The 11537-nt window shown below is 32.0% G+C and overlaps 1 protein-coding gene across 1 annotated transcript; it reads left to right on the top strand.

Moving 5' to 3' along the window:
- Positions 1-809: 809 nt before the first annotated feature.
- Positions 810-2747, top strand: LOC107961629 (2-hydroxy-6-oxononadienedioate/2-hydroxy-6-oxononatrienedioate hydrolase 1). The gene is made up of 4 exons (XM_016897684.2): positions 810-1601; positions 2233-2331; positions 2416-2483; positions 2564-2747. The coding sequence occupies exons 1-4, from the start codon at positions 966-968 to the stop codon at positions 2679-2681; spliced, it is 921 nt and encodes a 306-aa protein (XP_016753173.1). The 5' UTR covers positions 810-965; the 3' UTR covers positions 2682-2747.
- Positions 2748-11537: the final 8790 nt, after the last annotated feature.

The following is an 11537-nucleotide window of genomic DNA, read 5'->3' as shown; positions in this document are numbered from 1 at the left end:
ATATAACGATAGCATATCGAATCATATTGCACAAATGTAAATTTATTATTTAAATATGGCCATATAAATAATTTGATAATTTCTCTTAGTTTTATTATTCTTTTAAGCATTGTTTGGCAAAGTGAAAAGAAAATTAAAGCGATAGAAAACATAATTTCTTTTCTCATAGGTGTATTTGGTAAGAAAAATAATTTTTTTTTTCATTTATTACTTCGTAGAGTTGAAAAATGTAAGAAAAGAAAATAAAATATTTGAAAAATGCATCATTTTAAATTAACATACACATTTCTCACATTTTCTCCCTTCTTATCTTTCTAATTTGAAATGATTAGTTTTAATGTATTAGGGTGAAAAACAAACATTTCTCTTATTTTCTTTTCAACTAAACACACTCGATCTATATTTTCTTTCTACTTTTTCACTCTCTCATTTTCTCTACCCAACCAAGCACACTCTTAATAAATCACATATAAACTTATAATATAAATGATACTAATTTTGTATGTTTTTCGTGCAACAAAGCGTGCTTTTGCTTTTATTTTCTCTCTTTTTTATTTTAAACTTATAAATATAATTACAAGTAAAAATATACTAGTTTTAATTTATGAGATAATATTTGATGCATTATCGGTGAATAATAATATAATACAACATCATTAAATTAAATAAAAATACAGAAAATTTGCTATTAATATTTTTAATCATATTTAAATAAATTTATTAATATTTGTTATTAATCTAAATTTATAAAATTTTCTCTTTTTTTTTCAATTTAATAATAAACCATACATCAAATACTGTATTGGGGCGTAAAAATTATGTTGGGGAGGTTTCATAAATATAAATAGGCCTTTCAACAAGAGTCAAAACCAAACTCACCTCCCTGCCTCCTTTTTCCATTTCATGGCATACCTTGAAAATTGAAAGCCTAAAGAACCCTTTTTCTTCTCCAACAGTCAACCGCCATGGCACCCTCCTTTCTCAGCTTTGTCTCCTTATACGGCATCTACCTCCGCCGTTGCTTTGCCACCTCCGGCCTCACTTCACAATTCATCGACATCGACGACCACACCACCATCCACTTTTGGGCTCCAAATCCCGACCACCAAACTCCACAGCAACAAAAACCCGCCTTGCTTTTGCTCCACGGGTTCGGTCCCAGCGCTATGTGGCAATGGCGTCGACAGGCCCAGTTCTTCTCCCCTCACTTCCACGTCTACGTTCCCGACCTGGTTTTCTTCGGCGATTCCACCACAAAGTCCAAGGAAAGGTCGGAGGTATTCCAAGCAGTTTCGATGGGGAAGCTGATGGAGAAGCTTCAAGTGAAGAAGTACCACGTTATGGGGACCAGCTATGGAGGGTTCGTGGCGTACCACATGGCCAAACTGTGGCCGGAGAAGGTGGAGAAAGTGGTGATTGCGAGTTCTGGAGTAAACATGCGGAAAGCAGATAACATGGAGTTGTTGCAAAGAGCTAATGTGGAGAACGTTGAAGATATTATGCTTCCCGAGACGGCGACTCAGTTAAGGACATTGACTCGTTTGGCCATATCAAGGCGTTTCACCATGGTTCCTGATTTTTTCTGGAAGGACGTGGTTAACGTGAGTATATTTCCCTTTTTCCATTTTAGTAACCATTTCTTTTTCCACATTAGTTTCTTTATTTACAAAAATTGAATTGGAGAAGGAATCGATCTCTTTGATTCACGAAAAAGAAAAGGGATACGTGGGGTCAGAACAATCTTTGCTAGATTTGGATTGAGAAATACATCCACTTTTATGAAAGTGGAGCCGAATGATAGAGATGAATTCCTAAATCCCAACTATAACCCTATCTTTGTTTGGTATATGCATATAAAGAATGCCACTAACATCAAAATATTTCATTTACCATTTTAGTCCCAATAACACAATACTATTACAACAAATTTATATAAAATTAAAATATTTATTGCCCATATTCTGATTTTACCTTTTTTATTTTTTTCCCTAAATTTTCAGAGTTAGGATTAAAATATGAAATAATCCATGATAGTTCCAGTAGCCTTGCCTCCCATCCAACGGTGAATTTTGTAAAATTACTTTTTAGAGAGCTAGTAGTTACAAGCAAATTATTTTCCTTTCTTATGAGATGATGTATGTTTGTGTCCAAGTAAGAAAGCAAATGCAGTCATGTTGGTAGATCAACACTATTATTATGCTCCAAGTGTAGTTAATTTCGTGCAAAATGCAGCAATTATACTCAGAAAACAGAAACGAGAAACTGCAACTTTTAAAGGGAATTACCCTACTGGCTGGTGATGATTCATGCAAGCTACCTCCACTTCAACAGGTATATATAAACATCCATATAATAACAAGTTGACTATTTAACTTTGGTTGATTGTCTGCTGCATTCTTTTTCCTTGTGACTTAGGATGTGCTGATAGTTTGGGGAGATAAAGACCAGATATTCCCTTTGAAAATGGCTCATGAACTCGAGGAGTATGCACACTGCACCCTTTACTTGGTTTTGAGTAAACATTTAGGTTTATTATTAATAACATTTGGGTGGGAATTTTCAGGCTTATTGGGAAGAAGACAAGGCTGGAAATAATACAAAACACATCTCATGTGCCCCAGATTGAGAACTCAACACAGTTCAACAACATTGTCAAAAACTTCCTATGTGGGTCCTCATAAATTCCCTATATAAATATGTAATGTTATGGGATTATAATTCAGGAAAAGTTTCCATCTCCATCAAAATTCTACTCATTTCAGTTACTCTTTATAAACTCACAAGGCTGGATTTTTTTCCAACTAACCATTTCTTGCATATATGCCAACAAGCTAACCATCAGCCTAATGGTAAATATTACACCTTCAACTCTTGGAAAATATATGTCTCAAAATTCTTCCTTTTGGAACATAAATTTGAATTTCATTTATTATTAAATGATTAAAAGATTAATTTAAATTCAATATAATATATTTTAGGAGAATATAAAAACATGTATTTTTCAAATCCAAAAATATTTTAAAAAATTTAATTTCATTACTAAATAGACATCCATAGATTTGAGAAATTAGCATGAATGTTACATTTCTAAATTGTTTTTTTTTATTTACGTTATTTTTGAAATTCAAATCCAAATTCTAAGTCATAGTTTTGAAACGATACCCTTTTATATATATATATATTCATTCTATACACTCCGAAATAAAAACTAGGAATTTTGTATTAGAAAGTGGAGATAAGATTAAAAAGAATTTAGAATGCCAAAGCTAAATTTTCTGTGTTAAAATGGTCTAAATTAAATAAATAATTCATTGGAGGGGCTGAAAATGTAATTGTATTAATTAAACATAGCTAAAATGATTGAACTCTTAATATTTAATGGAGACTAAAATGGGAATTATGCCATTTAACCAAGAGAACTAAGGCTCTTGCCCCCAAGCTTCATCTCTGTACACGTTATAATTGAACCACTAGATAAACACATCACTAAGAAATAAAGACAAGTGAATCTATAAAGCTTAATACTTGTTTTTTTCCCTTGTATAATGAAATTCTCATTTTCGTTTTTTTATGTTCACTTTGTGTTATCCATTTTCATTTTTTCCATTCTTTTCCATTAAAATAAATCCTTTTTCGTTTAAGTCAATTAAATGCGAACACATAAACAATAATAAAAGGACTAAAGTAAGAATTTTATTGTAATATAGAAGTCAAAACAAACATTATCAATGGACGAACACCTGAATATATAAAATCTTTTTAAATGCAATTGGTCAAAGGGGTAACGTGATGGACGAAATAAAAGTCCAGAGGGCAAAGTGATTGAAAAAACTATTAAAAGGACCAAAGCAAAAGTTTCACCATAATATAAGGACCAAAACAAATATTAAACCCTTTTTTAATAATATGTCATTCTGTGCTTCACTGCATGTATTATATTCTTTCCATCTAGTTAGTTTGATAGCACAACTCTAAGTAAACTAAAAAGTGTTTTAAACAATCTCATTCAGTCTTTTTTTTTTCTTTCTTTTTTTTTTCCTTTTAATAACTGTTGATTCAAGTATTCAAGTAAGGGGATCACCCAAGCTATTGTATACAAATACAAGTTCAAGAAGTTCAGAGGAACTCTGTAAAAATATATATGAAGAATTTGAGGAAATTCTAATGAACATTATATACATTTTGAAGGAAAGTTGTCATTATGATCCAATTTAACTGTGGAGAAAAGCTAAAATTGTTAGAATTGTAAATCAAGATATGATATAAAACTTAATAAATCATAAATCAGGATCTATCATGTTAAATCATTAAAAACAAAACGATAACAGAATTAGATGCTGAAGCGTACCTTGAAATTTTTTGGATCTTGGGGATTTGATCTTCCAAATTAGCACACAAGTAATCTTAAGAAGGTGACTCTCTTTTCTAAAGATGGGATATTAGAAAAGTTACCTTGTTTGTAATTTGGGGACCATAACCCTAATATATATAACTTTGGCACATTAGCCCTGATTTCTAATTAGCCCATCATCAATTAGAAATTAGTTACTAGAGTATCTACACATATTCGACCCACACTTTATCTAAAAATTAAAGAGCAATAAACCTTAACCAAATTAGATTATTTTTAATTTGGGCTAACCTATCATGATAGTAAATAATAACATGTAATTACCCTTATTATATATGAGATGTCCATACTTTCCAACAATATCCCGCTTAGACCACATATATATACTAATTACCCTATAATTACATGTCATTATATAACCTTATAAGCTCAAAATTTTACTATCATATCCAAAAGGTATTCCAAACAATCTCTTCCATTAATTATGCTAACATAGAACCAATGTGACTTTCGTTACATATATCGTAACTAAATCCATCCCTAATCACATATATTAACACAACCAAATGACATAGATCAAGTATGGATGTGTAGCATAGAAATTACATGCAATATGATCTAAACATGTCTATTTCCAACTAGTCCTCTTTAAACTTAAGTGAGGTCAGTATCAAAATAACAAAACAGAGTGAACAAACTGAATACTTCATTTTTGGTCAGAAAATAACCAAATACATAAATGTCTGAAAACAAACATAAAGTAGATAAAATACAAACTCCCACTAAATCATGATATCCTCAAATAATGTAACACCGATATGAGTAGTGTGCTCATGAAAAACCTTGGGTGGTAAAACTTTTGCTAGCGAATCCGCTATCATGGAGTTTGTCCCAATATGCTCTATGGGTATTTGTCCATTTTTCACTTTTTCATTCACAACTAGGAACTTTATGTCAATATGCTTTGACTTAGATAAACTCATGTTGTTATTGGAATACAATACCACTGACTTATTGTCACAAAATAATTTGAGTGGCCTTTCTACATTCTCCAAAATACGCAGCTGAGTGACAAAGTTCCACAACCATAATCCATGGTTTGATGCCTCATAGCATGCTACAAACTCTACTGCCATAGTGGAAGAAGCTACAAGTGTCTATTTGACACTTTTCCATGATATAGTTGCTCTAGCTAATATGTAAATATAGCCTGATGTAGATTTTCTGCTATCTTGGCACCTAGCGAAATCAGAATCAGAATGCCCTACGACCTCCAAATGATCTGATCTCTTATAAGTTAGCATGTAACCTTTTGTTATCTAAAGATACCTCATAACCCTTTTGGTTGCTATCCAATGGTTAATACTAGGGTTTCTTAAATATCTATCTAACATCCCAACAATGTATGCAATGTCTGGACGCGTACATACTTGATTACACATTTGACTCCAAATAGGTGATGCATAGGGAATCTTTTGCATTTCTTGAATTTCAAGGTTACTTTTAGGGAATTGAGTAAAACTAACTTTGTCTCCTTTAGCGATAAGGGCGTCACATGGTTTACAACTTTGCATGTCAAACCTTTTGAGTACTTTATCGATATAGCTTTTTTGTGAAAATCCAAGAATACCCTGAGATCAGTCTCGATGTTTCTAAATTCTTAAAACAAAAGAGGCATCCCCAATATCTTTCATCTCAAAATGCTTAGATAAAAACCTCTTGGTTTCTTACAATTAGCCTATATCATTAGCAGCAAGCAAAATGTCATCAACATATAGAACCAGAAATATGTACTTACTCCCACTGAATTTGTGATACACACAATCATCAATAATATTCATCTCAAAACTGAATGAAACAATTACTGATGAAACTTATGGTACCATTGACGGGAAGCTTGTTTGAGTCCATAGATGGATTTTGTCAAATTTCAAACCATATTCTTTGGGTCTTCTGACTCAATTTTATGGTCGCATGTTATAAATTGTTTCTTCAATGTCGCCATTGAGAAACGCAGTCTTAACATCCATCTGATGTAACTCAAGATCAAAATGAGCAACAAGTGTCATGATTATCTTGAAAGAGTCTTTCAATGAAGCTAGAGAGAAAGTCTCTATAAAATCAATGCCTTTATAAAATCAATGCCTTCTTTCTGAGTAGAACCTTTAGCTGCAAGATGCACATTATACCTCTCCACATTACCATTTGCATCCCTCTTGGTTTTAAATATCCATTTACAACCATTTATTTTTGCACCTTTAGGTAATGAGATAAGTTATCAAACTTTATTGTTTTGTATAGACTTTTACTCATCTTTCATGGCATTAATCTGATTTTGAGAATTATAATTTTTCATAGCCTGATGAAAGTTGATTGGATCATCTTCCATCATTCCATTATCATCTTAATGTTGGAGAAATACAACATAATTGTCTAGAATAACATTTCTCCTTTCCCTTGTGGACCTCCTTAATGACACTTATTCTTAAGGTTGTTGAGTTTGTTCTTCTAGAAAAATTACCTCATCTTGAATAAGGAGTTGTTCAACATTGTCTTGTTGAGGTTCTGGATTCACTTCTTCATTAATGATAAGTATGAGAACCTGAGCATCATTAAAACTGATAGTAAGAACTAAGTTGGAACCCAATTCCTCCTCAAAAGAAATGTTTCTAACCTTATTTTTCCCCCAAACTCAACATCCTAAAAAAATTTTACAGTTCTTGTCTCAAAAATATTTCTAATTATGGGATCATAAAACTTATAGCCCTTAGATCGCTCAGAATAACCAATAAAATAGTTGTTCACTGTTTTAGACTCCAATTTCTTTTCATGTAGCCTATAAGACCTTGCCTCAGCTGGACATCCCCAAATGTCAAAGTGTTTTAGACTAGGCTTTTGACCTATCCAAAGCTCATAAGGTGTTTTCGCAATTGCTTTAGCGGGTACTTTATTTAGAATGTAAGCTATTGTCTTTAATGCTTCTCCCTAGAGGGACTCAGGTAAGGTAGAATGAGCAATCATGCTCCTTATCATATCCTTAAGAGTTTTGATTCGTCTTTCAGCTACACCATTCATACTGGGTGATCCTAGTATGGTGTATTATGGGACAATATCATATACCTCTAGGAATTTCGCAAATGGTCTTGGAAATTGTTCGCCTGAGCCATCATATCTACCGTAGTGCTCACTACTACGATCAGATCTGATGTTCCTAATCCTTTTGTTGAGTTGGTTCTCAACTTCAACTTTATAAGCTTTGAATACGTCCAAAGATTGATATTTCTCACGAATGAGATATAGGTACCAATAACGTAAGTAATCTTCTATGAATGTTATGAAATATTGTTGACCATTCCAGGATGCTGTAGGGAATAACCCACAAATATCTGTATGAATTAATTCTAAGACGTCTAAAGGTCTGTTGGCACCCAATCTCTTAGTCTTGGTCTGTTTTCCCTTAATCCAATCGACACAGATATTAAAGTATGTAAAGTTAAGGGACTCTAAAATACCATCAGATATAAGGCGTTCAACTTTAACTTTTGAGATATGACCTAAGCGTTTCTATCATAATGATGTTGAGTTTTCCTTATTTAATTTATTTTTAATACTACGTGATTCCACATGCAAGGTTTCATTATAGGATGCAACTATTTCTAGCAAATAAATGTTGTCATGAGTATTTAAATAACTAGTTCCAACAGCATTTGAATTTAAAGACAAACTAAATTGATTATTTCTAAATGAACAATAATATCCAAATTTGTCCAATGAAGAAACATAAACTAAATTCTGTCTAAATGAAGGTACAATAAAAGTGACTTTTAAATCCAAATAAAAACCAGTTCCTAATAACAACCTAAAATGCCCAATTGCTTCCACTTTTACCGATTTTCCATCGCCTACGAAGATATGTCTTTCACCATCACTTAGCTTTCGGAAACTTAAGCAACTCTGCATAGAAACACATATGTGAGTAGTAGCACCAAAATCTATCCACCAAGTGTTTCTAGGTATTGAAGCTAAATTAACCTAAGAACAGACCAAATTAAGAATTATACCTTTCTTTGCACGCCAGACATGATATTTGGTACATTCTTTTTTCATGTGTTCAAACTTGTTACAAAAGAAACAACTCTCTGTAGCTTGCTATTGTTTCTTTTGAGCTAGACCCTTAGCAGTTTCATTTTGATATTTTCTGTTCTTGCACTTGTCTTTAAGGGCATTGGCTAAATAAGCACTTTTAGACTTATCACGCTTCAGCCTTTCTTCTTCTTATACACAATGCGAAAGGAGCTCATTTAGAGTCCATTTCTCTTTTTGACAGTTATAACTAATTTTAAATTGATTGAAATGTGTAGGAAGTTATACCAAAATCATAAGAATAAGAAATTCCTCAGAAAGCTCAATCTTAAGTGCCTTAAGTCTTGAAGTAACATGGAACATCTCCATAATATACTCCCTCACGTTTCCTTGACCCTTATGATTCATAGACATCAAAGAAATCAGAAGTGATGTCATCTCAACCTTATCGTTTTTAGTAAATCGTTTCTCAATTTCATCAAGGAAACCCTCGGCCTAAGTAATCTCTTCAGATTTTGTGCCCCTAAAGGCTTCTGGAATATTGTGTTTCTTGATAATTAGGCTCATTTAGTTTGAATGATCCCACCTCTCAAAATCCCTATTAACATTAGGGGTGTTTTCTTCAGTGAGAGGTGCAGGTTATTTTTTCCTGAGCGCAAGGTCTATGTCTATACAGATAGGCACCACAAGTAAGTGTCTTTTTCATTCCTTAAAATTAGTCATATTAAGCATTAGTATAGAATTTATATTAGCAAATATTATGGCAGAAGAAGATGAACTAGCTAAATATAGAACCAAAATAAATAAAAACAAGCTCACATCGATATTCATAAGTAAATAATAAATTCAAGATAATGGCTAATTGTAACTGCCCTTTTTCAGTGAAATCGAAATAATGGTTTCAGGATCACAAATTTGATGTCGTAAAATTTATTTTAATATATTTTTTATATCCATATCATGTTAGAATCATAGTATAAAAATTACGTTAAGAAATTTTACTGTTTGTATGCTCAATTTGTGAAAAAAGACTAAATCGCATAAAGTGTGAAAGTTATGTGCTATTAGCTAAGAGTGTTAAATAACTATAGAACTTTAATATAGAGGTATTTATTGAGTAATTAGGCAAATAAATGGGTTAGTGGATGTACATGGATTTCAATCATGAAATTTTCAAAGTTTAGTTGGTATTAGGTGACTTAAAAGATAAAAAAATAAAACAAAAAGAAGACCCTAGTGTTCATCTTCCTCTCTACCAAAAATTGCAACAAAATAGGGGTTTTTGAAGCTTAAAATTTCAGCCACTTAGTTCCCTTGCATGTAAGTGATTCTTTGACCCGTTTTTATTGATTTTTATGTTTTCAAAACCGTAGTAGCATAAGCTAGCTAAATAGGGGACTAGTTTGCAATATGATTGAAAGTATAGGGTTTTTTCATGAGAGCATTTTTTTTGTTTTTGAATTTTAATGGAAGAAAATGAATCTTGGTTGTTTAATAAACAACTTTTGTTAAGGGATTTTAAGTGAAGTTGTCAATTGAGGGCTAAAATGAGAAATGTGAAAATTATGTGTTAAATGTGTGAAATTGTGAAATATTTGAGATGATACAGGTATATATGAAAATCGGCTAGGCTTGTGTATAGATGAAATTGCATGAATTTCATTTTTACGAGACTAGGGACTAAATTGTAAAGAAGTCAAATATTAGGGGCAAAATGGTAATTTTTCCATATTATGAAATTGTACCGAATCGAATAGAATAATTATTAGTTAAATTTGATTTTATATAGATAAAAAGCCACGTTTGGATTAAATCGGGGAAAAAAAGTAGCGGATTGATCGATTGATTTGTTCTGTACTGATTCGAGGTAAGTTCGTATAATTACACTGTGTATTTATATACTTTATTCGAGGTAAGTTCGTATAATTACACTGTGTATTTATATAATTTAGTAATTATTGAGTGTATTACTGATATAGGAATAAGAATACTGAGCCCCATTGGAACCTTTAGAATTCATAGGATATGAATGACAATGTCATTAGGGTTACTGATTGTGGTTGAGATCCTACATATGTTGCAGACTCACCACAGCTCGTATGAGCTTACCATTATTCAGCTCGAAGAAGCTTACCAATATTCAGCTTGTAAGAGCTTACTAATATTCAGTTCGAATAAGCTTACTGTTTATCGCTCGTATGAGCTTACATGTATAAGAATTGACGGTTTACCGTTCAGTACACTTCGTGTGTACCACCCGCGTATCTTACGTTATTCTAGATGGTTCAATGGGCATAGTGTTATTACGAGATTATACAAGTTCAAAATGAACAAGTACAGATATTCACATGGAAATGATTGGTGTTTGATATATAGAATCATGGTATAGATGTCACATGTACATGGAATCCAATTAATTGATGAATTCATAAATGATTTTCATTTTTATGTGAACATATGACTAACATGATTATGGATTGTATGATAGGCTTTGGCCAAATTAAATATTGAGTTATGCGTTGGTTTATTTACCTAAATTTGTGGTTATATGGTAAGTTTTATTCTATGAATTACGAACTTACTAAGCTTAATTGCTTATGCTGTTTATTTGTTCATGTTTTATAGTATTTTAGAAGCTTGCTCGATTCGAAAGTCGTCGGAGATCGCGTCACACTATCAAATACTCATTTTGGTACTTTGGAATTTATATTTTGAAGTTAAATGGCATTTATAGGTGTTTTGGCTAATGTGGCCTATATGTCTTATGTTGTTTTGGTTATATGTATAGCCATGTGATTTGGCTTATTTTGTATACTTGGTTATGTAAATATGTATAAATGATCTTTTGGTATGTTGTGTATATTTGTGTATATCCTATCCCTATAAAACTAATGAAAAGAATAGTATAAGGGAAATAGGGTCAAATCCTCAAGGACTGGATTGCATAATGTCTTGTTTTACGAGATCCTGGACAGAATCATGCTTAAGAAAACCTGCTTTCCTGAAAAAAAATAAAAAAACAGAATTTAGAGTTGATTGAAATTGTGAAAATTAAATAAATTGCGAAAATTAAAATAGAGAATATAAAAATAAGCCAAGTTTG

Source organism: Gossypium hirsutum, chromosome A06 (assembly GCF_007990345.1).
Source record: "Gossypium hirsutum isolate 1008001.06 chromosome A06, Gossypium_hirsutum_v2.1, whole genome shotgun sequence".
Classification (NCBI taxonomy): Eukaryota; Viridiplantae; Streptophyta; class Magnoliopsida; order Malvales; family Malvaceae; genus Gossypium; species Gossypium hirsutum.
Note: the sequence above shows the minus strand (reverse complement) of the source record. Positions and strands in the feature narration are given on the sequence as shown.

Excerpts from the sequence above, each read along its gene's own strand:
- LOC107961629 (XM_016897684.2), top strand. The coding sequence starts at position 966 with ATGGCACCCTCCTTTCTCAGCTTTGTCTCCTTATACGGCATCTACCTC. Across the intron at positions 2,332-2,415 it reads AGCTACCTCCACTTCAACAG|GATGTGCTGATAGTTTGGGG; the intron begins GTATATATAAAC and ends CTTGTGACTTAG. Across the intron at positions 2,484-2,563 it reads ATGGCTCATGAACTCGAGGA|GCTTATTGGGAAGAAGACAA; the intron begins GTATGCACACTG and ends GGGAATTTTCAG.